Here is a 24,482-nt window from a genome sequence, read left to right on the forward strand (position 1 = left end):
TTCCAAAGGAACGTTTCCAGAGCTGCGTTCTGGCTGCTCCATCCTGTATTTTCCCCGTGGGGAGGTGCCAGAGGCATGCCTTGCCCAGGGATGGGTTTTGGTTGGGTTTGGCGCTGCTGACGGGGTTTGTTTGGTGCAGAGCCTCGGCGTGGTGCTGTACGTGCTGGTGTGCGGGGCGCTGCCCTTCGACGGGAGCACGCTGCAGAACCTGCGCGCGCGGGTGCTCAGCGGCAAGTTCCGCATCCCCTTCTTCATGTCCACAGGTAAGGAAGGGGCTTGTCGCTGCACCTGCCTCACCTTCAGCTTCTACTGCATTGTGGGGCATGAAATCCCAGCAACAGCCCCGTCAGAGATGGGCGTCTGTGTCCTGCTGCTGCGAAAGCACTTTGATAATAAATCTGGGGTGTGAAAAGTGTGATTAATTTTCATTTAAATTCAGCTTAACAAAGAGTCACGTGGAGGTGCTTGGTTGCCTGCTGTCAGGTTAAGGAACAATTTGTGTGGAGTTTCTCAGCTGAAGACTTCCTTGCTTGCTGTCTTATCTGGGGAAGAGGTTGTCTCCATGCAGAAAATTCTGCTAAAATATGGAGCTTTCAAAGCAAACTTAAATTCCAGCCTAGACAGGAGAGCCTCAGCAGTCCCTCTTGGTGACAGCACAGGTGTAATATGATGGCACAGCTGTGCAGTGGAGAACATTCCAAGGGTCCTTTGCTCTCAGCCTCCAAAATCCACTCACATCAGGATGGGGGGGACAGGGTGACAGGGCTCTGTGTAGCCAGGGTGGCTTCCCTCCTTCCTGGCACAGGGGAGACAATGTCTGCAGCAGTGAGGCACGCTGGGGACCAGCAGGTGTGAAGTGCAAGGAGAAGCAGTATTTCTGTGAGGTGACTCCCCAGAGGGGAGCATGCACAGGGAGCACTGCAGCAGCCATGTCCCTCCCCACGACTGACCCAGCCTCTCTTCCCTGGCAGAGTGTGAACACCTGATCCGCCACATGCTGGTGCTGGACCCGAGCAAGAGGCTCTCCATGGAGCAGATCTGCAAACACAAGTGGATGAAGCTGGGGGAGGCTGATGCAGAGTTTGACAGGGTGAGCAGCAGCGAGCAGGGTCTGCTCAGTGACTCAAACGGGCTTTGGGCACGTGGTGCTGCAGTGTTGGTTCTGCTCTTTGGGAACACTCGTTCCCAGGCATGGCCTTTCCCTTTTCTCTGTCTCATGGCCTTGCTTTCCACATCACTCCTTATCTATGTACATTTTTTATCTTCCCCCGTGGCACTGGGAGCTTGGGGCAGAGGATTTCGGATCGGTTGCCATCAGACCTCACGCCAGCTGCAGCCAGAGCCCGGTGCTTGGGCTCTTGGGAGCGCTGTGACTCATCAGTGTGCCTTTGGGAATGTCAGCTCTGACTGTGTGCCTGTGCCCTCACAGCTGATAGCAGAGTGTCAGCACCTGAAGACCGAGAGGCAGCTGGAGCCGCTGAACGAGGACGTGCTGCTGGCCATGGCGGACATGGGGCTGGACAAGGAGCGCACGGTGCAGGTGAGGCCTGGCGCGTCCTGCCTGCTCCTCTTGCTGATCAGTGCCTGTGTTTGGTGGCAGCTGAGCAGCCCCACACAGTGTAAAATGTACTTTATCCCTGCCCAAGAGGGCTGACCGCTGCGCTGTGCCTTGCAGTCGCTGCGAGCCGACGCGTACGATCACTACAGCGCGATCTACAGCCTGCTCTGCGACCGCCTCAAGCGGCACAAGAACCTGCGCATCGCGCCCTCGCCCAGCATCCCCCGCACCATCACCTTCCCCACCTCGGCCAACATCCAGGTGCCTCCCCTCTGCCGGGGTTCCTCCAGCCCTGCAGGGCCAGCCAGTCCCTTACCTGCTAAACTCAGACCTGCTCGGGGGTGCCCACACCCTGGCTGGGTGTCAAACGTTCCTGGTCTGAGAATTTGGTGTGGGCTTAGGGTGCCCTAATCCTGAGGTTAGGAACAGTTTGTGCATTGGCTGAACATCCTTCAGACAGTCTCTGCTCCCTTAGTGACAGAGGGGAAGGAGCTGAGGGAGTTATTGGGAGCTGGAGTTCCCAGCCCAGGGCTGCTGTGTGATGCTTCTTCCCCACCTGTGCTGCTGATGGAGCAATGAGCACTTGCTCTGGGAGAGGCCAGGCCATAAGCGAAGCAGAAGAGATGCTGACCCTGCCTGAACAGAAGGAAGGGGGGTAAACGAGGCAACCTCTTGAGAGTAAGCAGCCCTTCACTGGCTCCAGGGTCACCTCTCTGTACCAGGTGCTTAGGGCTGGTGTTAATCCAGCAGTGTTTGTAAAACAGTGCTGTGTTTGTGTCTTCTGACCCTGATCTCTCCACTCAGCAGACAGAACAGACAGGCAACACCATGAACATCAACGTGCCCCAAGTCCAGCTCATCAACCCTGAGAACCAAATTGTGGAGGTGAGGCACATCCCCATGAGCCCTCCAAAGCTCTTTTTCTGGCTCACATCGAAGCCTTTCCTTTGATCCTCATGTTGCATTTCAACATCTGCCATGTTTGCCCTGCCCAGACCGATGGAACAATGAACTTGGACAGTGATGAAGGGGAGGAGCCATCCCCCGAGGCTCTGGTCCGCTACCTCTCCATGAGGAGGCACACAGTGGGAGTGGCTGACCCACGGTGAGTACTGCACTCCAGCCTGCACATTCACCCCAGCGCGTGACTTTGGTCCTTCTGGGTGCTCCTTTGAAGGTGCCAGTCCCCCTGCACAGCTTGGTCACTATTTTAGATGGGGATGAGGTACTTTCCTGCCCTTCCTGATCAGTTCTGGGTAAGATGTGCTTTGGTCAAGGCAGCTGTCTCACCTGAGCTGCACTGCTGTCATGTCCAAGGTGAAGTTTTTGTGATAAATGCCATTGAGGTTAATGCCCAAGGGCTAATTCTGCCAAATCTCAACATGGAGGGGAAAAAAGGGACAAATAAAACCAAAGAGTGGCTTGGCTGCTCCATGTGATCATTTTCCTGAAATAAAAGAAGTTTTTGTGAAGGGAAGCTGGGTGTGCTGGGTCTGTGAGGGGTTTCCTCTCATCATGGCTGATTCCCCTCTCCAAATGTGACTGTACAGGACGGAAGTCATGGAAGACCTGCAGAAGCTCCTGCCTGGCTTCCCCCGTGTCACTCCTCAGGCCCCGTTCCTGCAGGTGACCCCGAATGTGAACTTCATGCACAGTGTGCTGCCCAGGCAGAACCTGCAGCCCACAGGGCAGCTGGAGTACAAGGTACTGCCCATGATCCCTGCTGAGCTCTGTGCCCTGCCAGGTGGGAGGGTGTTTGTGCTCCCTCTGTTTGTCACTCCTTGGACTGCATAGGCCTCAAGAATGACTCTCTTTATGTGTGATTCCAGTTGGTTCTCTAAAGTAGGTTTAGATCAAATATTAGGAAAATACTCTTTACTATGAGAGTGGTGAGGCACTGGAACAGGTTGCCCAGAAAAGCTGCAGATACCCCATCCCTGGAAGTGTCCAAGGCCAGGCTGGATGGAGCTTTGAGCTACCTGGCATAGTGGAAGGTGTCCCGCCCATGGCAGGGGATTGGAATGAGATTATCTTTAAGGTCCTTTCCAGCCCAAACCATTCTGATTCTGTGAAAAAGCCAAAGAATGAAAGAGCAGTGCAATATGAAATGAATAAATGGGCTAGGGAGAAACAGGACTGTGCTGCCTGGCTTGGAGCTGCAGCCTGCCTGGCAGCTAAAGCAGTGTGCAGGGAGCTGCAGAGTTAAATCCTGCTCATCCACTGACACTGCCTGCCCCTGTCCCTGCCACACATCCCTTGAGATGCTGGTGACATCCCTGAAGCTCAGAGGGCTTGTCTTGTCCTGCTGAGCACCTGGGGCTGTGCTGGGTGGGTGACAGTGCTGTGTGTGTGTTGCAGGAGCAGTCCCTGCTGCAGCCCCATACCCTGCAGTTCCTTGTCTCCTCCAGCTGAGCACCTGGGGCTGTGCTGGGTGCCTGACCATGCTGTGTGTGTGTTGCAGGAGCAGTCCCTGCTGCAGCCCCCCACGCTGCAGTTCCTTTTATCCTCCAGCTGAGCACCTGGGGCTGTGCTGGGTGCCTGACCATGCTGTGTGTGTGTTGCAGGAGCAGTCCCTGCTGCAGCCCCATACCCTGCAGTTCCTTTTATCCTCCAGCTGAGCACCTGGGGCTGTGCTGGGTGCCTGACCATGCTGTGTGTGTGTTGCAGGAGCAGTCCCTGCTGCAGCCCCCCACGCTGCAGCTGCTGAACGGGATGGGCCCGCTGGGCCGGCGCGCGTCCGACGGCGGGGCCAACATCCAGCTGCACGCACAGCAGCTGCTCAAGCGGCCCCGGGGCCCCTCGCCGCTCGTCACCATGACGCCAGTGAGTAGCACAGAGCTCAAAATGTCCCCTCCTGCAGGCAGAGGTGGCTGTGGCCAGCTCACAGCAGGCCTGACACTGCAGGGATGTGCCTGCTCGCTGCCCAAGGTGCTCCCGCTCCCCTTGCAGCACTGCCGTGCTCTCCTGGAGGAGCCACGTGGGGCTGTGTGCTCCTCTCTGGAGCTGAAGGTGTTTGTGCACTTTTTAATGGCGGCTTTTGTCCTTTGCTGGTCCCATGGAGAAAACCCAAGTGTCCATGTCAGCCGTTCTCACTCCCTGGGTGCGTCTGTATCAATGAATTCCCCAAGCAGCAGCAGCAGCCCTGCCCAGGCACTTGGACTGGGGAAGGAATGTTGGAATGGGTTCTTGGCCAGGTTTCCTTGATGCTGCAGAGGAGCCAGCACACACCCCTGTGGCAGCTTGTTTGGGAAGATCAGGTGTCCCCTGCGTGGAGGGGGCTGTGCTGGGTGCCCTCCTGAGCCGTGGCTGTCTCTCCACAGGCTGTGCCAGCTGTCACCCCTGTGGACGAGGAGAGCTCCGATGGGGAGCCGGACCAGGAAGCTGTGCAGAGGTAACTCCCAGTTAACATTTGCCCTTCCTACCTCCACAAGGCTCACCTTACTGTTCCAGAGCTGATTCAAACACAGCCACCTCTTCAGGGCACCACTGGTGATTTTACAGCGAAGGCTCAGCACCTCTCCTGTTCCTGTGGGCATTGATTACTGTGGGCAATTGCTCCTCTGGCACTTCTGGGTGCTTGCAAAGCTGGATTCCCCTGAAGTGGGTAGCTGATTGAGCAGTAGGTTCTCCAGAAACTCTTGGAACTGCTGAATTCCTTTGCTTAGTATGCACCAGCATGCAATCCACACTAACCTGCCAAGTGAGTGCCGAGGGATTCCCCTCCCTGCTGGGTGCTGGAGGTGGGAGAATCTCCTCTGTGGCCTTGGGTGCCAGTGCAGCAGCTTTTGTATCAAGACATGCAGTAAACATCCAACTCTGATGCCTCAAACAAAGTGAGCTTGCTGGAATTACGGGTACCTCTAGCTGCTAATTTTAGCATCAGGCCTTAAAATAGTCTGCTCCAACAAGGGAAGCATTATTAGCTCTCAGGCTGGGAACTTCTGTTCTCTGTGTCTGCTCTAAACACATTGTAGGAAGTGGGTAGAATGTGCTTGTACTTTCTCAGTCCATGAACACACTAACCATGGCCTTGCTAACATTTTCTTAGGAGCTTTTGCATAGTTTCCTCTCTGCTAACCAGCTGGGCACTACGTGTGGTGGGTGCTCCTGCTTCTTACCTCAAACTGGAAGAGCTTTGTGGATCCCCCTTTGTACAGGTCATCACCTGGGTAAGGGAGTGCCTCCTCAGGGCTCACGAGGGTTCAGGCTGGGGGTTGTTGCAGGCAGGGAGACACTGGGGTGGGTTCAGATCGTGCTCCAGAGCCTTGGCCAGCTGTGCTCCTCTCAGTGCTCCCAGGGAACAGTGGGTGTGAGCAATGGCGGGCTGTGCACTGGGGCTGCCTTTGCATACCTCAGCCTGGAAAGTCAGCTTGTAGCCTCAATAATAGCTCAAACAACCATTAACAGTTTAATATAGGGGCAGTAATGTCCTCTGACAGCACCTCAAACAGCTGGTGGTCTTCTTGGCTGCGCAAACATAAATCTCATTCTTGGCAAGGGCATGCCTGGACATCTTACCTGGGCAGATTTTCGCTATTCTAAACCTGAAGGTTTCAGCTGAGCCTTTAAAGCATTAGCTTAGCTGGAAACATTTTGAAACCCCTGTGCAGTGTTTTGCAAGGCACTGAAATGTTCAGATCCCACTGGGAACCAAGTCCCCTTGGACTCAGAGGTCACTTCACTGTTCTCAACAGTGCTGCCCTTAGTTCTTTCACAGCACACGTTCTTCTTCCAGCAGATGGCCTTGAAAAAGCACCATCCAGGTTGTGTGTTAACTTGTTCTCCACCCCCTTGTGTTGCAACATGTCAGTAGTCATCAGAGGAGAAGGGTAAATAGCATTAACATCAGGGACAGATGCAAATATTTAGCTTCTCAGGACACTGCCCCAAATACTCTGTTTGCAGCCACCAGTGAGCAGCTTTTGCCCTCCTTAATCTGACCTTGAAAGCAGAGCACAGTCTTCTCTCTGTTCCAGGGAGCAGTCACATCTCCTTTGAGCTTTGGGAAACTTTCTTCCACCCGAAACGCTCTTAGAGCTCGTGATTGGATTGTTCCCTGGAGGGCTGAAATAAAATGATCTTAGCAAACCACAACAGTAAAGCTCTTTGGGAACCTTTCCCTGTCTACATCAAATGATTCTTAAACAGCTAATGGCACGGGCTTTGGCGGGGCACCACGGCACTGTTAACCTGCTGCTTCTGCTTAAGTGGCTTCAGCAGCAAGCAGAGGCCGGGTCTGGGCAAGTCTGTGCTGCTTGCTGCTCTTTCTGCTTCCCGGGGCAGTAGCTGGGCAAAGGAGCAGAGGTGAGGGTGTGCAGGTGTCAGTGCCCGAGCGGTGCCCGGCCTGGTTACCGGAGCTGCCTGGCTGCTATTTGTGTTCACAGGGCACAAAGGGCTCAGCTCATCCCAGCGGCCTTGAGCGGGCACAGCCTGGTGCAGTGCCAGCCCTGGGCGGGGGCTCCAGCCCCTCTCTGCCAGCTCGCCGTGCCAGGAGCAGCTCTCAGCACTGCCTGGCCCTTCTCGCATCCTTACGGAGCAGAGGCTCCGAGTTCCTCCTCCCTGGTCTTTGGGGGCTTTGCAGGAGAGCTGCAGCTCTTCTCCAGCGCACAGCGGGTTTTTGTCTGAGCTGTCGCCTCCCAGCTCCCGTGTGAGGCCAGCCCAGCCCTGGTGCTGGTGGCTCTGGAGGGAGGAACCCTCTTGCTGCTCGGTTCCCGTTCCCTGCGCATCCCGGGCGGCTCCCGGCTTTGAGCAGGGGCTAGATGGCGCACTCGGACCGGGCTGGCACAGCCCTGCCTCAGCCCAGCCCTTCTCGTGCTCCTCGGGCACCTTCCCCTGCTGGGACACGGTGCCCAGCGCTGATGGCCGGAGCCGGGTGGCCCAGGGTGGCTCTGAGGAGGCTCCGGGGCAGAGCAGCAGCTCCCGCTGGGTTATCTCTGCCCTGGCTGCCCGGGCTGGGGCGCACGGACAGACCTGCTCTGAATGCCCGCTGAGGGCAGGGGGTGTTCCCAAAGGGACATACCAGCATTCCCCTTGAGGTGAAACGTGGCTTTCCTGCTGGGAAGAGCAAACGGCTCCTCTTTCCTTCCAGGGCTGGCAGTAGAGCAGCAGCAGCTGCTCTTGTCCCCAAAGCACAGGGGAGCCAGTGCTGTGACGGGCATGGGCAGCGTGTCCGTGCCGTGTTCTGAGCACTGCACAAGCTTCTTCCTTCCCGTGTTCTCTGGGTTATCTAACACTCCCTGTTTTCGGAGTACTCCCATCAGTCTCTTATAAAATGTGCTCCTGCTTGTTGCAGATACTTGGCAAATAGGTCAAAAAGGCACACTCTGGCCATGACCAACCCTACAGCTGAAATCCCTCCAGACTTGCAGAGGCAGCTAGGACAGCAGTCCTTCCGACCCCGGGCTTGGGCTCCACACCTGGGACCCGACCAGCACCGGTGAGTAACGGCACCGGCCGGCCGGGCAGCTCGCTCAGGACCCTGCCCAGGTGGCCCTGGAACGGAGCACTGAGGACATCCCGCTGGCAGGGAGGGGTGACGAGGAGGAGGAGGAGGAGCAGGGACAAAGAGCAGACCCACAGAGCAGAGGGTGTGTGACCCCCTGCCTGCAGGGACCAGCAGAAACCAGCTGGCTCTTCCCTCCAGTCCCGCTTTTGTGGCTGGACGTGATTGCTGGAATGGCTACCATCACAGAAATATTGGGAATAAGCAATTCTTTATTTTAGAGGAAAGGTTTTTTCCCTGGGTAATGGTAGGCGTCCAGGTAGCAGATTTGCTACAGAACATTTCTGGAGGCAGATGCAGGCAAAAGATTGCACCAAGAGTCATCCACAGCAGAGCTTAAAACCCTCACTGTTCTGCACCAGAGTTGTGTGTTCTGACTGCAAAGTCTCTGTGCAAAGCTCCTCGAGAGTAATTTCATTTCTCACCTGAGCCCTTGATGGGAATGATGTGAGAAAAGGAATCCCGATGGGGGAAGGAAAAAAAGCCAATCACGGTGTTTGGGAAAGAGGGAACTTTTGAATTAGATCTAAATACACTCAGGATGTGTGGGAGGGACAGTTCTGATGAGGCATTAATGTGACAGAGCCCTTGTCACAGCGGCCAGCTGGAGATGCTAATGCCACAGAGGGAGCTTAAATTCCTCTTAACAAAAAAAAAAACCTCCTAAAAATGCTTGAAAATGCTCTGACACCTCAGTGCTAGGAGCAAACCAGCTGCACACTGGGGTTTGCTGCCTCTTGGGAAAGCAGTGGCTGCCAGGCCAGGCTGGTGCTGCTGTTCAGCCCCTTGGGCAGCTCACAGTGGCAGGCTTGACAAAGCCCTTTTTATTGGAGCCAGAGACCTGCTGAGCTGAGCACTGATGTAATCAGCAGGGACAGGTGAACTCTGAGCAGACTGAGACACTGCTAGTGCCACGCTGGAGCTGCAAAACCAAGATAAGCGCCTCTCTGCCCTCAAGTTACTCTTTAGAGGTGCCCGGGGGATGGGAAGAGCAGAGGGGAAACATTTCTAGGGCCACAGCTTGATAGGAAGAGGAGTGCAGCTTGCAAAACAAGCAGAATGTGCTGTGTCCTGCTTTCAGGATTGCTGCAAATCCTACAGGTAAGCCAAGTCCCTCACGCACAGCAGGAACGGAATTTTTACAAGACTTTAAACACACTTACCCTGTAAATAACGTTGGTGTCACCTCTGGCTCTTGGCTCTGGAGTCCTGAAGCTGTTGCATCATGAGCAGGGTGGTATCTGCTCGTTGCACTCTTGGTGTTGTAACGTGCTGTGAGCCCGTTCTGTGTTTTTCCTGTGAAATCACGGAAATTTCATCTGACCATGGTCTAAACACAGTGTTCCACAGTGAGTTCATTACATACCTGGCACAGAAATTAGCAGTCATTGTGTAAATAAACCACATTATTGAACGGCGGGTGGGTTTTATTTTAGCCCTTAACCTATTTTAAGCCATCTTATGTGTGTTCTTATTTGTCACATTCAGTGTCTGAAAGCAGAATTGAAGTCCAGCTGTACAGGGAAGTGCAGCTGTTCTGCCTTGCCCACACGGGTTTCAAAAACTCAGCATGATTTTATCTGTTGCTTCTGCTTTCCATCAATGCAACAGGAGAACAAATGGATCAGGATAATGGATGGGATGGCTTCAAAAGGCAGGAGCACAGCTCTTCCCTTGGAAGGAAGCTGAACTGTGTCCTCCCAAGGCAGAGACAGGGACAGAACAGAACCCAGCCTGCTGGAAGTGGTGCAGCATCAGTCACTTTGTGACAAAGGGAGCTGGAGCAGCCCTCAGAGTGACCTCTGGAGCTCAGGAGCTGGCTCCTGAGCTGGGTTTGGTGTCAGAGGTGCTGTGAGGACCACGTCTCCATGACCTTCTCACACACAAAGGCTGCTACTGGAGCCTGTGCTTTAAATGCTGCTTGCTGGGTTCTGGAGGTGGCATTTGCAGAATCTTTACAAAAGAAATCCTTTAGTGATGGGAGAAAATCCTCCCTGTGAGGTGGGGAGGCCCTGGCACAGGTGCCCAGAGAAGCTGTGGCTGCCCCATCCCTGGAGGTGTCCAAAGCCAGGTTGGACAGGACTTGGAGCACCCTGGGACAGTGGAAGGTGTCCCTCCCAGCCCAGAGCATTCTGTGTTTCTGTGATTTGCACAGAAATCGGGTGCCAGAGATAGCACTTGCCTGGAAGCCACGAGGGCAGGCAGAGCCCCGGTTGTTTATTGTGAGGCACGTTGTGCTGAGTGTCTGCCAGGTTATCTCTGCTCCTGATAACACAGATGGCACCTAATGGCAGGGCAGGAACTGAGTGATAATGGGGAGCCCCAGCTTCGGCAGAAAACAGCTCCTGAAAAAAGTCTGGCTCCCTCTGATGGCAAAGAAACCTCATTGAGAAGGGGAAGTGCTTGAGGTGCCTGGGGCACAGCTCGGTTCAGGTGTGCCCATCCCGATTGCCCAGTGTGGAGCACCCAGGCAGCTGGGAGGCTGGTGGAAATGGAAAGCCTGTGCTGCAGTTTGTGTTCTGGCTGGTCACACGTCTCTAACCCCCTTCCCCTGTGTTCAGTTCTATTTACAAGGACTCCAACACTCTGCACCTCCCCACCGAGCGCTTCTCCCCGGTGCGGCGCTTCTCCGACGGGGCCGCCAGCATCCAGGCCTTCAAAGCCCACCTGGAGAAGATGGGCAACAACAGCAGCATCAAACAGCTTCAGCAGGTGAGAGGGGGCTGGGGGCCCTCAAAACTGCCTCCACAAGGAGTTCTTACTGTGTTGCTGCTTCAGGAAGCAAAAGAGGAATCTTTACACCCTGGGGACTTTGCAGGGTTTGTTCCTGCCCTGAGTGTCCTCTGCTGTTCACTGCAGTTGGGCACCTGGGGGGATTCCTGCTCCCTCTTTTCTGGGGAGAGCCACCATGCTGTGCCCACCCATGGGTGTCCTGCCTGTCCCACCAGCACTGTCAGACTGCAGCTCCTGCTCTCCCACATTTCCCCTGGCAGCAGTTTGGGGCTGTTCCAGGGTGTCCCGGGAAAGGGCAGCTCCTGAGTGTGTTGTGGGATATTCCCTGCACAGCCAGGTACAGCTTGCCAATGGCTGGAGCGGGGTTTGGCCCCAGGACAGGCCTTTCCCCTTGCAGCATGGCACAAATGAGATGCTCTCCTCACCTTGAAGTGCTGTTCCCAGAGCTTGCTGCCTGCATTAAGGGAACATAGCAGTGCCAGCTCAGTGTCACATGCAGCCGTTGCTTTTCTGGCTTTTTGCCACGTCCCCGCACACCTGATTCTGTCAGAGGAATGGATTAGGCTTGCCTTGCCAGCTTTTCTCAGAGGGGTGGGCTGCAGAGCGTGCCATTCCCACACAGCAGGGTGCTGTGCAGCAGAAGGTCATTTTTGGGCCGTGCTGGGTTCCTTGCAGGAGTGTGAGCAGCTGCAGAAGATGTACGGGGGCCACATGGACGAGCGGACGCTGGAGAAGACGCAGCAGCAGCACATGTTGTACCAGCAGGAGCAGCACCACCAGATCCTTCATCAGCAGATTCAGGTAGTGCAGCCCGAGCCAGAGCTGCTGAAGGCTCAGCTCTGTTTTCCTGTGTTGCTGCAGACACAACTCGTGAGCGGGTCCCGGGGGGATTGAGGGAGGGGCGTTTGCTGGGCTTGCTGAAGGCTGAAGGATTTCAGCAGAGATGTTTGCACAGCTGCTGTGGTAGCTGTGGCAGCCAGGGCTGCAGCCAGGGACTGACACTCAGTGAATCTGGATATGTCCTGCTTCACCCAGCAGTGTTTCTAAATTTACTGACTGAGGCATTGACTGCAAACACTTCTTGTTTTCTTGTGGTGCCTGGTTCAGGACTGTATCCGGCCTCCCCAGCCATCTCCACCCTTGCAAGCTCCATGTGAAAACCAGCCAGCTCTGCTCACTCACCAGCTCCAGAGGTAAAGAAATGGCTTTAGGACAGCTCTGGGTTTGACTCTTCCTGAAGCCCAGGGATGAGCTGACACACTCAGGAGAGGCCAGGCTGAGTTGGAGATTTATGGAGTCAGAATGACACTGCCACTTCCCAGGTGAATGTGCCTGGTCCTTTGGGCTGGATTCTCTCAGAAGGACTTTAGAATCAGAGAAATCTGATTCAGAGGCACAGACCTGCTTTGAGCAGAGGGTTGACAGTCCTGCCTTTTGAGTGGCTTGAAGCTCTCTCATGCTTCCTTGGGTGTCTCACACCTTGCCAGGCCCTTGGTGAGCCCAGCCTCCTTGCCCTCAGCACCCTGACCTGTGGGTGAGGGAGGCTGAGTTATGGGAAATGCCTGCAGGGTGTCTCACCAGGTGCAGTGACTCAGGAGGTGAGCCTGCAGTGTCCTTGTCCCCAGGTTTCTGTGGTAGCCACCGGCTCACGCTCACTCCCTGTGTGACTTGGACAAGGGAGGTGGCTCTCAGAAGAGAAGCCAAGCTGCAGAGACCTTGGGATGCCCAGCAAGGGCTCTGTGGTGTTTATTTTGAGCAAGACACGCAGTGTTTGGCATCAGTTCTCACAGTTGGGACAGCATCTTGACAAGGAGCAGGCCTGGTGAGAAGGTGCTTGTTTCCCTGCGTAGGTTACGGATCCAGCCATCCAGCCCACCCCCAAACCACCCCAGCAATCATCTCTTCAGGCAGCCCAACAGCAGCCCGCCCCCCGTGAGCAGCAGCGTGCTCCAGCCCCATGGTAAGCACTTCTGGGAGCTGGGCAGGGCCGTGGGATCCCACCAAAGCCTGCAGGAGCAGCCTGGGGTTGCCAGGGCTCCGTTCCCCCAGCCCAGACCGTGCACAGTTTGCTGATGATGTAAAAGATTCTCCATCTGGCAGCAAGGGCTGCTGTTATCAGAGCTGGCGAGGAGCTGCCAGCTGGAATGTGCTGTCAGGTTCCTTGTCACAAGATCCTTACTTATCTCTCCCGGGGGTGGGGAGGAAGGGCTGATATTCTCAGGTTTATGCAAATCTCTGTCAGCTCCGCAGTTTCTGTTTTGGTGCAAGGGGCTCTGGCTGTGACCTTTGCACGCTGGCACAGCATGACAGAGCGCCCATACGGACATGTACTGGGCTCCCAGCCTGGCCCAGAGTCATGGAATGAATCACAGCCTGCTTTGGGTTGGAAGGGACCCTACAGATCATCCCTCTCCAGGCCCCTGCTACGGGCAGGGACACCTTTCAGTAGCCCAGGTTAATCCAAGCCATGTCCAGCACTTCAGAGAATGGAGCAGATCTCGCTCCCTGGGCTGGCAGGGGTGCTGAGTGTCTGTTCCTTGCAGGTGCCGCCTCCCAGTCCCAGTTCCAAGGGATGCCATCCCACACCACCATCTTCCCGCAGTCGGGTAACTGTTCCCCTCCGCCGGCCATGGGGCTGACGTGCCTGGCCCTGCAGCAGCAGCAGCAGCAGCAGCAGCAGCCCCAGCAGGTCACCATCCAGGTGCAGGAGCCCGGGGACATGGTGGGCAGCAGCCTCCTGCCCGGGGCCTCCCACGCCCGGGGCATGTCCCTGAGCCCCAGCGCCAGCCAGATCCAGATGCAGCACCGTGCCAACCTGATGGCCTCGCTGAGCTACGGCCACCGGCAGCTGTCCAAGCAGCTGAGCGCCGACAGCGCCGAGTCGCACAGGTGAGGCCCTGCTGCCTGCTGGGGCTGGGGCAGCGCTGTGGGCAGCAGGGGGTGGCAGCGTGAGACGCGCTGTCCTCGCCACTCTGCCCTGTGCTTGCTGCCTTGCTGGCCCTGGCAAGGAGTAGCTGAGCCGGGCCGGGGCTGCTGTGTCACCTGCCCGGGGAAGCCCCTCCGGTGCAGGAGCAGCTCTGGCTCCCTCTGAGCAGCACAATCACCGGTCCTTTTCCTTGTCCTTGCAGTCTGAACGTGAACAGGTATCCCCCCGCCAACTACGACCAGGTGCACTTACACCCCCACCTGTTCCCGGAGCAGCCTCGCGTTTCCCCCAGCAACTACAGCCCGCCGGGAGGGGTGGGGTTCCCCGCAGCCCAGCAGGCTCTGAAGGTCCCGCAGCTCGAGCAGTACCCCAGTTTCCCCCCGAACGCACATCAGCAGCAGCAGCAGCACTACACGGCATCGGCACTACAGCAGGCACTGTTGTCCCCGACCCCGCCCGACTACAGCCGACACCAGCAGGTACCGCACATCCTCCAGGGACTGCTCTCCCCCCGGCACTCGCTCACGGGGCACACGGACATGCGGCTGCCCCAGGCAGAATTTGCACAGCTCATCAAACGGCGGCAGCAGCAGCAGCAGCAGCAAGAGTACCAAGAGTTGTTCAGGCATATGAGTCAAGGGGATGCCGGGAATATGGGCAGCAGCATGGGACAGAACCTCTCGGAGCGCCAGTCGTTGTCTTTGCCTTATCAGAGTGCTGACACGTACCACCCCCAGAACAGCCCCCAACATCTCTTAAAAATCAGGGCTCAAGAATGTATCCAGCAGGTCCCTGCCTCCGTGCCACCGCCGCCGCAGGGATACGGGCACCAGCCAGCCCTGTTCCACTCGGAGAGCATGGAGGAGGACTGCGCCTGCGAGGGAAACAGGGACAGCTTTCCTGACAGTAAGAGTTCAAACACATTGACCAAAGGTTGCCACGAGAGCCCTCTGCTCGTGAACACAGGAGGGCACGGGGACCCCGAATCTTTGCTAGGAACTGCTAACCCCGCGCAGGAGCTGGCAACGCACCAGTACAGGCATCAGCCCGCATTCAGGAATAAGGTGCCCAGCAGAGGTAAGGCTCCCTGCTGCCCGTGCAGGCCAGCTGTCTGTCTGTCTGTCAGTGCAGGCCAGCTGTGTGTCTGTCTGTGCCAGCCACTCACCTTCCTGCCCAGAACACCGGCACACCAAGGGTTTCCTGACATGCTCTGCATAGCACAGAATTACCGAGATTCTTTCTGGCTTTTGTGGCCTGAAGTAAATTGCAGGCACAGCCTCTGTAATAAACAGGGTTGAATAAGGAAGGTGCCCCATGGGCTGCTTCCCTTAGGAATCTGACCTACTTCTGCAGGCAGGTAAAGACCAGGCCCCAGCTTGGTGCCACTTTTTAGGGGCGCTGCATGGTGGCCACAGATTTATTCTTGTTGATGATGTTCCCCATCCCCTGTAAAGAGGGGATAGGAACAGCTCAGCTGCCAGTACACCCCAGCTGTGGCAGTGCAGTCATTTATTCCTCTTCTTAGCCCAGGCACTGCTAAAGCTCCCACAAACACACAGTTAACAGTGTGGGTCAGTGTCCTGTGGCTCCAGCAGCCTTGCAGTCTCTCTGGCACTTTGGGAAGGAGCAGCAGCAAGATTCTATCCCTGCTTGAACTGGGAAGGGTGGATTCTGGAGAGAGTGAGTTTAAACTTGCCATTAGGATCTGAAGACCTTTCCTGCTCCTTGGAAGCAGCTGCACCTTTGCTCCTCAGTGGCTGCTCTGGCAGCCCCGGGCTGCCCGAGAATTCCTGCCTGAGCTGTAATCACAGGCTCCTCTGCAGGAAAAACACCCCTTGAGCCCCTTGCTGAAGGGCTTTGAGGAGAGGCTGAGTGGGCAGATCAGTATTCTCTGCAGGACTCGGGGTGCTGGGCTGCAGCCACCAGCTTGCCCTTGGCACCAGGGCCCTGCTGCGGAGGAGCTGTGTCCAGGCACAGGAGGCCCAGCTTTGTTCAGGGACACAGCACGGGTTTGTTGGGAAAGTACCGGGCTGGAATAGGCTGGCTCACAGGGCTGAGTGGGGCTGCCAAGCCCTGACCCCCCAGAGTGTGGGCGGGGGGCAGGGACGAGGCTGGGCTGTGCTGAAATCCTCCCAAATTCTGAATTCTCTTTGCTCTCAGAGCTGCTTCCCTGCTGTGCTTGGAGTGGGGGGAATCGCCCCAGGCTCAGCGGAGATTGGAAGCTCTGGAGGGGCGTTTGGTGTGAAATCATGAGTCTGAAACTTGTCACTGAAGCCCGGTAGATGGACAGTGAGGTCTGCTGAAGTCAGAAGCCAAATCTCAGCCCCTGCACTGCTGGTGCAAGGACTGGTTACACAAAGGAGAAGGACTTTAGACTGCAAGGCCTTGTAAATGAGTAAAAGCAAATAGATGTTTACAAATAGGCTTGTGTAAGCCTTTCTGACAGGGCTGTTTGTAGTAAACTCTGTCCTGGGATGCAACTGCTTGTACCGTTTTCCCTATGGCCTCCATAACCCACTTGGACTCAGGCCTGCGCTGCCTCAGGTCCAGGCAGAGTCACCTCAGAGCTTCCCAGGTACCTTTACCTTCAGCAAACCCTGCACCCCTGGGCTTTCCTGGTTTTTACCTATATCAAATCCTACATCACTCAGTTTTCCCACTATTCACCCACACCAAATCCCATATCCCTAGGCTTTCCCACTATTGACCTACACCAAATCCTACATCTGGCTTTCCCACTCTTTTCCCTAGACTGTGTGATGAGGGTGCAGTTTGAGGGTCTCTTCCCTCCCTGCCTCAGCTCCCCAGATGGGTTTCCCCGGAGCACAGTGGTTTCCCTGTGGCTGGGAGTGCCTGTGCTTCCAAGGGCGCGTGCTAACGCTGATCACAGCGCTCTGGGTGTCTGTGCAGCAGCTGCCAGGGATGGCAGCCGGGAGCCTTGAGAGCCGACCAGATCTGTTTGGGATGTGGCTGAGCTGCCTGTGAGCAGCCCTGCTCCAGTTCTGCTCCAGCGTGGCCGTCCCGGGGCTGGGAGCGCTGCCCGTGGGAAACCTGGGCGGAGGGAGCCGGGCTGGCGGCAGCGCCGTGCCAGCGTCACATGCCACAGGCACACAAAGGATGGGGGCATGAAAGGCTCTCCTCTGCAGGGCTGGGGGCGTCACTTCGGGGTGTCTGTCCCTGGGTGCAGAGCAGCATCCCCAGAGCTGAAGTGCTGGCATTGGGGAGCAGCTGTTTTTGTGTCCTGGCTCATCCAGGCTGAGGGAACTCGTCACCCGCAGCACAGGGGCTGGGGCCGGGGCTGTTTGTGGAGCTGGAGCAGCAGGCTGCTGGCCCCAACCACTGTTCCCACAGTTGGAGCAGCATCCCAGGCCATGTGTGGGTGGCACTGATCCGCTAACATCTGTTACCTCATGTTTTCCTTCTCTCTTTTCCGGGAAAGCTGACTGCTAACCGCACGTAACCCCACGGTTGTGCAAAGGAAGGGGGAGGCTGCATCTCTGCCTGCCCTGGGACAGGGCTCCGGCAGGAATGCCACATTCCTGATGGAGGAAGGGCATGGGGAGCAGTGTGCTGCCTGTGCTGTCCCTGCTCTGCCATGCTCTGCCCTTGGGCTGCCTGTGAGCAGCGTGGGGACCACATGGGATGGGGTCTCACTTGAATTCCGCTAAATCTGTGGAAAGATTTGGGGACTGCTCTGTGCAGGTCAGATCCTTGTGGGTCCATGTGGGGATGGTCTAGGATTCTGTGAGATCCCTTTGGGGAGCAGTTTAGTGGCAGTTGCAGTGTCAGCTGGGCCGTGCAGTGTCCCAGCACAGCAGGACATCACTTCCCACTGGCCAAAGCCCTGGGAAAGCTCTGGCTGTGTGAGGGATGTACCTGCAGCTGTGTCACCTCGGGGCAGCTCCCCTGCGCTCGGGCCTTTGTGCTCAGCAGGGTCTGCACTCTGCGAGCTCAGCCCCGATGGAGGCTCCTCCATGGCTCAGGACTTTATCCAAAACATCGTGTACTTGATGATGAGAGGCTTTGCCTGATAGGAATGTGGCCTTTGCCCTCAGTCACAAGAGCTTGCAGTGCAGATGGACTTTGCCAGGCAGAGCACTCGTGTGCTCCCGCAGCCAGATTGTGGGAGGGCAGGGAGAAGTCATCTGATAAAAGTGAAGATTCTGGCCAGCTCTTTCAGCAGGATTATGTTGCTTACAATTGCCAAGGGGCCCTGCTGGAGCATCCCGTGTTGGAGGCTCCCCCAGCTCTTGTGTAACAATGTGGGGGTCGAGCTCAGCCTTGAGGGGAAGGCAGAAGTGGGAAAGGGTCTGGTTCCTGTGCCCCACTGCTCCAGCCTTAGGCTGCTTTTGCAGCCCTGATGGAAGGCAGCTAGCATTGGGATCCTTTGGGATATTGATGGGAGGGAGAGGCCCACGTGAGTGCAGCTGGGGGCACTGGTGCTGCACCACTCTCACTGGGGCAGCCGGGGGTCCTGTCCCTGCTCTGCCAGCAAGGAGTGTTGGTGTGCAGCACAGGAGGCTGCAGGTCCCTTGTACTAACGTGTCCTTTTTCTGTCCTGTCTGCTTTTCAAGAGTCCATTGTAGGGAACTGCATGGACAGGAGCTCCCCTGGCCAAGCCATGCAGGTGCCTGACCACAACGGGCTGGGCTACCCCGTGCGCCCCTCGTCCAGCGAGCACCCGCGGCCCCGCAGCCTGCAGAGACATCACACCATCCAGAACAGCGACGATGCCTACGTAGGTGCCTCTGCCTGCCCCGTCCCTGCTCTGAGACAGCCTGGGGCCACGCAGGGCTCTGCAGACACAGCCAGCCCCGCTGGGAAGGGGCTGGTCAGGGCAGCCCAGACCTCAGTGCTCTGTGCCCTCTGGGGTGCTGGGGTGCTGGGGACTGTCCTGCCCAAATCTGGGTGTGGGCTTTGCTACAGCTCCCTTCTGCTGTAGATGAGAACGTCAGCTTCACTGGTTCGGTGGTGCCCAGTGATAGGACAAGGAGCAGTGGCCAGAAACTAAAACACAACAAGTTCCACCTCTACATTAGGAAAAACTTCTTTCTATGGGGGGTGGCAGAGCACTGGAACAGCTGCCCAGGGTAGGGCCTGGAGTCTCCCTCTCTGGAGACATCCCAAAACCAGCCAGATGTGTTTCTCTGTCACCTGCTCCAGGTGTGCCTGCCTTGGCAGGGGTTTATGCTGGATGATCTCCTGATCTCCCTTCCAGCCCCAGCTGTGCTGTGATTCTGTTAGTTCAGAGGCATTTGGACCATTCAGTCCATCCTCCTGTTGAAGGCACAGGCTGCACCCAAGCTGTGCCTGATACAATTCTTGTTTTCCCCAGCCCTTGCTGAAGGCTTGCAGAGGCTCCCTGGGCGCCCTGCCCTGTCTGTGGGCAGATGGGAACAGCAGAGGGGATCCTGAGCTGCCCCTGAGTGTGTCTTGCCATCCCCACAGGTGCAGCTGGATAACTTGCCTGGCATGAGTTTGATGGCAGGGAAAGCCCTCAGCTCGGCGCGCATGTCGGACGCCGTGCTCAGCCAGTCGTCGCTGATGGCCAGCCAGCAGCTGCGGGACAGGGACGGCGAGGGTGAGCACGGGGAGGGGGCCCGGGCAGCCCCTCGGGGAGCTGAGTCACTGCCACGGCTGCTGAGTCACCTCTCTGCCCTTCCAGAATGCGGGGAGGGTTTGGAAGGCCAAGAGCACGGGAGCCTGGGCGACGGCAGCCAGCACCTCAACACCTCCTGCTACCCCTCGACGTGTATCACGGACGTCCTGCTGAGCTACAAGCACCCGGAGGTGCCCTTTGGGATGGAGCAGGCAGGGGTGTAACCAGGAGGGAGTGAGTATCCCTGTGTCCTTCTCTCAGCACACCACACCTCGGGCCTCACTCCCTTGGGTCACCTTCCCTGCTCATTGCTCCAGTGCTGGGGTTGGGACCATCTGCTCAGAGCTGAAGCTGTTTGCTGTGCCCCATGTGCCCAGGGACAGCTTCCCTCCTTCAGCCTTGTGCTGCACTCAGACCCCTTTGCACGGCAGGGTCTCACTCCTGGGGCAGGGTCAGCAATGGCCTGGGGGTGCTGGAGGGCTGTCGGAGGAGATGTGCCATGCTGGTGTCCCCTAACGTGTGTTTTCTCTCTCTTGCAGGGTTTGTGTACAGCTTTGAAATGAAAAGGTCCATTTTAAACCAACAGTATCTAGCAGCATTGCGCCAAATTGCCGTAGTATTTCTGACTAACTGGAATACCATGGCCCCTTTCCTCATCCTCACTTCATCCAGTGTGTCGTTCCTTTGGGTTCTTTAATTTCTGCCACACTTGCCTGTAACTCCAGCTACACCCAGAGCCCTGAGCCCGACACGGAGGATCGGCCTCGGCGCCGGGGCTGCTCTGGGGGCTGGCCCTGCCCGGGGCCCCACGCCGGGCTGAGCCTCCCTGGAGCCTCCCTGGGCAGCTGCGAGGGGGCTGGAGCCGCTCCTGGATGGAGGCCACGCTCTCCTTGCCCCTGTCCCTCTGCACTGGGGCTCTGGGCCTGGCAGGGCCCTCCCACCCCGGTGCAATTCACTTCTGTCTCACTCTGTCTGCTCTGTTCCCTCTCGTGTGTCGGGGTGGTGACAGCATCCCCCCTGCCCTGCCCTCCCTCCCCTTTTCTTTCCAATTCTGCCACGACTTGGGGTTTTTTCTTTTCCTGGCTAATGTAGGGCAGACGGATTTTTCTTTGTTTCCTTCGCTTTTCCTCCCGATCACGTAGGAATTGTTTTTTTTGGTAAATGTTGTTTTATTATTATTGTTATTAATAAAAGGCAAAAGGAATTTCTGTTTGAGAGAAATTTTTAACTAGATTCTGTTCTATATGAATTGTGACTTGCACCTTTTGTTCAAAGTATTTTATTTCTTTTAATGACATTGTACTTGTGACTGGTTTTCTCTCGTGCCAGTGGCGACAGTGGTAATTCTCCTTATACAGTCGGGACGTGCAGAGGTCTCTTCTTTGTCCCTTTTCCATCCTTTCCGTGGTGGATAGAGCGGGAGGCCCCCCCGCCCTGGGGCTCAGGAGCACATGGTGTCACCCTTGCCTTTGGGACTTGACAAGCTCCAGCTCAAACCCTTCTTACTGATGTTTTTTCCGGAATATTTTTTAAAACTAAAGCAAACATCGCCCCAGCCCTCCTGACTTTGCACAGAAGGAAGTGTGAAACCAGCACGGCAGAGGTGACTTTGCTGTCCTTACCCCGTGCCTCTTCCCGGCCTCCCCTTCTCCGGGAGAACAACGCTGACAGCTCTGGATCCCGAGAACCAGAGAGGAGGGAAGGAAGCTCCGCACACAGCCCGGCCGTGCCGGCCCCTCAGCGGCGCCTGCGGGCCGGGAGAGCCCGCGGGATGGAGCGGGAAGGGTGGGGAACGCTGAAAGCCTTTTGCTCTGTCCCTTTGGTTCATTTTCCTTTTGTTTACATGACACTGTATCCTGGGAGAGTCGCCGGGCCCCCCCCAGCAGCAGCTGCCCCGCAGGGCCGTCACCGTGCCATCCGCAGTATCACACTTTTTTTATCATGGCTTTGTATTGTAGTAATCAATACGCGCAGTATATGTTGAATGTATATTAATATACTTTGCTATTATTTCTGTTTTTTGGAAATGTCAGAAGTATTTTTTTTTCTTCCTCATTTATGTTGGACTAAAAAACGGAACAGGAAAAAAAAAAGAGTTTCAGTAAATCTTCAGTCCATTTTTTGTGGGTCACTTGCAACTAGTCAATTAGTTGGACAGTGGGATCATAACAAATAAAACCATGATTATGATCTTCCCTGGGCTCTTGTTTGCCTTGTTGCTCAACGCCAAAGTTCAAGGGGCGGCAGCTGCTGTGTCCCCAGCCCATCCCTGGCGCTGTCACTGGTCGCAGTCCCCAGCAGCCCCCCCGGCCGGTCTCCCGAAGCCCCCCGGCACTCGCAGACCCCGGCACTCGCAGACCCCGGCACTCGCAGCCCCCCTGGCCGGTTTTCCGAAGTCCCCCGGCACTCGCAGCCCCCTGCAGCCTGAGCCCAGCAGAGCCTGGGGACCGGCAGTGCTGCAGACCAGAGCCTGCCCAGCATCTGCTGCCCTGGGGCTTTTCCAGCTGCGGAGAGGGTCTGGGAGGCGCAGGGAGCTGTGCCTGTGCCTGCAGCACCTGCGCTGGCAGTTCCCGTGCGATGCCCTTGCGGTGCCCAGCGGGCTGGGGCTGCAGCGAGCCGGTGCCACCCAGAAACGGGAGCATCGTTCCTCTGTCGCAGCTCCCCTGGCAGTGCCAGCCCTGCACAGCCCCTGCAGCCCCTCCGGGGACACGGCCCCGCTCTCCCTGGCCCCTCTCTCCCTGGCCCCTCTCTCCCCTTGCCAGGCCGGGCTCAGCCTGATTCCTGTGCGTCCCTGCACCGGTGGCAATGGCACAGGGAAGTTCCTGGGGCTGGCTCGGGCTGAGGGCGGTTTTGGGGCGGCCGTGCCAGTTCTGTGCCTGCTCTGAGCCTCCCCCTTGTCCTTGCCCAGGTTCCCAGCGAGGGCTGGCGTGGGCGGGCAGGGCGCAGCTCCGGACCTGTGGGCTGGGGACACAGCGGGAAAAGGGGGTGACGTGAGCGGCCCCGTCAAGGACGGGGCACAGACCCCGGCCGAGGCGAGGGGTCCGGGTACGGCAGGCCAAATCCCTGCGGGAATAAACCTTGTCCCCGGGCCCGCGGCCAATCCCTGGGGGCTGCGAGGGGCCCCGGCAAGGCCAGCGGGAATCTGGGTCACCGGGAGCGTAAACAGCTCCTTGGCCGGCGAGGCGCGTCCCGCGGGGAGCTCCTGTTTGCTCGCCGCCCCTGCCAAGCCGCGCTCCGCGGCGATGCCGCGATCCTTGAACCCTGCGCGCACACCGGGGGCCGCCGCTGGCTTATCTCCGCGGAACTGCCCCTCCGGCATAAATAGCGGCGGCGGAGCCCCGGCCGCTCAGACGGGACGAGCAGCAGCGGAGGAGAGAGCTGGTAAGAGCCCGGGCTGCCCCGAGGAGCCGCAGGACAGAGCGGGACCGTGAGCCGGGCTGGGGCTCAGCCCCGCCGGGCTGGCTCTGGCTCTGCCCCGGCTCCCAACTCTTGCTCTGCCCGCAGGTCCAGCGCGAAGATGAGAGCCGTGGTGCTGACCCTCGCCCTGCTCTGCCTCGCGGGTAGGTCCGCCCGGGGCTGCGGTCCCCGCGGGACGGAGCGGCGCGGGCGGGACGGGAGCGCCGCTGGGAGCCGCCGCTTTCCGGAGCGCTTTGCTTTGGAGCCAGCTGCAGCCCAGGGGCTCCTCGGTTCCTCCCGAGCCGGGCAGGACCCGGCAGGGCTGGAGCCGTCCCTGGGCACCGTCTCCTGAGCGCGGCCGGCTCTCTCCGCAGGCACCCAGGCCCGCTCCTTCTGGCAGCACGATGAGCCCCAGGCGCCCCTGGACCGCCTCAAGGACATGCTCGATGTGTACCTGGACTCCGTGAAGGCCAGCGGCAAGGAAGCCATTGCCCAGTTCGAGGCCTCCACCGTGGGCAAACAGCTGGAGTGAGTGGGGGGCGTGTGGCGGGGGGCTGGGGGTGCCCGGGCGCCGTGCGTGACCTCTCCATCCCTCCTGTCCCGCAGCCTGAAGCTGGGCGAGAACCTCGACACGCTGGGCGCGGCCGCCGCCAAGCTGCGAGAGGACATGGCCCCCTACTACAAAGAGGTGCGGGAGATGTGGCTGAAGGACACCGAGTCCCTGCGCAAGGAGCTCACCAAGGACCTGGAGGAGGTGAAGGAGAAGATCAAGCCCTTCCTGGACCAGTTCTCCGCCAAGTGGACGGAGGATCTGGAGCAGTACCGCCAGCGCCTCGCACCCCTCGCCCAGGAGCTGAAGGAGCTCAGCAAGCAGAAGGTGGAGCTGCTGCAGCAGAAGCTGACCCCGGTGGCCGAGGAGGCGCGGGACCGGCTGCGCGGGCACGTCGAGGAGCTGCGCAAGAACGTGGCCCCCTTCAGTGATGAGCTGCGCCAGAAGCTGAGCCAGAAGCTGGAGGAGATCCGGGAGAAGGGCATCCCCCAGGCCGCCGAATACCAGGCCAAGGTGGTGGAGCAGCTCAGCAGCCTGCGGGAGAAGATGACGCCCCTGGTGCAGGACTTCAAGGAGCGCCTCACCCCCTACACCGAGAGCCTCAAGGCCCGTTTCCTCAGCCTCCTGGAGGAGCTCCAGAAGACCGTGGCCTGAGCTGCCGGCCGGCGCGGCCAGGGACTGAGCCCAGCCCCGCTCCGCCGCCGCCCCGGGCGCTCCCCGCCCTGCCCCGGGCACTTCTCCTCAGGGGGCTCTGGGGACAGGCTGCAGGAGCCCTCGGGTGTCCTCCCCGGAGACCCCCTCTTCCCCTAGAATTCCCTCCCCAGCCCGGCGTCGCTCTCAGCTTTGCCTCCCTTTTGAGAAATAAACTTGACTTAAGTTATTGGAGCTCGCTCAGTCTTTGCAGTGGATGCTGGAGGGGGCAAGGGGTGCTCTGAACGGGAGGTACTGGGGGACTCAGAGGGACTGGGGACACAGGGAGCTGGTGATGGGTGCCCTGGGCTGGTGATGGGTGCCCTGGGCTGGTGTGGGGTGCCCTGGGCTGGTGTGGGGTGCCCTGGGCTGGTGAGGGGAGCCCTGGGCTGGTGTAGGGAGCCTTTGAGTCCAGCTCTGCCCGAGGTGCAGCCGAGCTCAGCCCCACTCAGGGCGCTGGGTGTGTGGCACTGAATTTGCAGGAGTTTTTGGGAGCATTACCCGGCTCCTGCCACCCTGGGCACCCCG

At 58.0% G+C, this 24,482-nt stretch overlaps 2 protein-coding genes across 2 annotated transcripts in view; both read left to right on the top strand.

The window, feature by feature from the left end:
* Positions 1 to 21,513, top strand: part of SIK3 (SIK family kinase 3) — a 69,419-nt gene extending 47,906 nt beyond the window's left edge. The window contains exons 6-25 of the mRNA XM_059488201.1: positions 140 to 263; positions 972 to 1,090; positions 1,430 to 1,540; positions 1,676 to 1,819; positions 2,363 to 2,443; positions 2,554 to 2,663; positions 3,109 to 3,262; positions 4,226 to 4,381; positions 4,879 to 4,949; positions 7,851 to 7,994; positions 10,622 to 10,772; positions 11,469 to 11,594; positions 11,901 to 11,986; positions 12,644 to 12,753; positions 13,337 to 13,682; positions 13,922 to 14,796; positions 18,294 to 18,457; positions 19,168 to 19,300; positions 19,385 to 19,552; positions 19,858 to 21,513. Of these exons, the coding sequence (XP_059344184.1) occupies positions 140 to 263; positions 972 to 1,090; positions 1,430 to 1,540; positions 1,676 to 1,819; positions 2,363 to 2,443; positions 2,554 to 2,663; positions 3,109 to 3,262; positions 4,226 to 4,381; positions 4,879 to 4,949; positions 7,851 to 7,994; positions 10,622 to 10,772; positions 11,469 to 11,594; positions 11,901 to 11,986; positions 12,644 to 12,753; positions 13,337 to 13,682; positions 13,922 to 14,796; positions 18,294 to 18,457; positions 19,168 to 19,300; positions 19,385 to 19,542 (3,363 nt within the window). The 3' untranslated portion in view covers positions 19,543 to 19,552; positions 19,858 to 21,513. The remainder of the gene's footprint in view (positions 1 to 139; positions 264 to 971; positions 1,091 to 1,429; positions 1,541 to 1,675; positions 1,820 to 2,362; positions 2,444 to 2,553; positions 2,664 to 3,108; positions 3,263 to 4,225; positions 4,382 to 4,878; positions 4,950 to 7,850; positions 7,995 to 10,621; positions 10,773 to 11,468; positions 11,595 to 11,900; positions 11,987 to 12,643; positions 12,754 to 13,336; positions 13,683 to 13,921; positions 14,797 to 18,293; positions 18,458 to 19,167; positions 19,301 to 19,384; positions 19,553 to 19,857) is intronic.
* A 1,014-nt stretch (positions 21,514 to 22,527) lies between these two features.
* On the top strand, positions 22,528 to 24,144 carry APOA1 (apolipoprotein A1). Its single transcript, XM_059488219.1, has 4 exons — positions 22,528 to 22,699; positions 22,823 to 22,878; positions 23,089 to 23,242; positions 23,321 to 24,144. Exons 2-4 carry the CDS (start codon positions 22,836 to 22,838, stop codon positions 23,916 to 23,918), a joined length of 795 nt encoding a protein of 264 aa, XP_059344202.1. The 5' UTR covers positions 22,528 to 22,699; positions 22,823 to 22,835; the 3' UTR covers positions 23,919 to 24,144.
* Positions 24,145 to 24,482: the final 338 nt, after the last annotated feature.

This window comes from Ammospiza nelsoni, chromosome 24 (genome assembly GCF_027579445.1).
Source record: "Ammospiza nelsoni isolate bAmmNel1 chromosome 24, bAmmNel1.pri, whole genome shotgun sequence".
NCBI lineage: Eukaryota > Metazoa > Chordata > Aves > Passeriformes > Passerellidae > Ammospiza > Ammospiza nelsoni.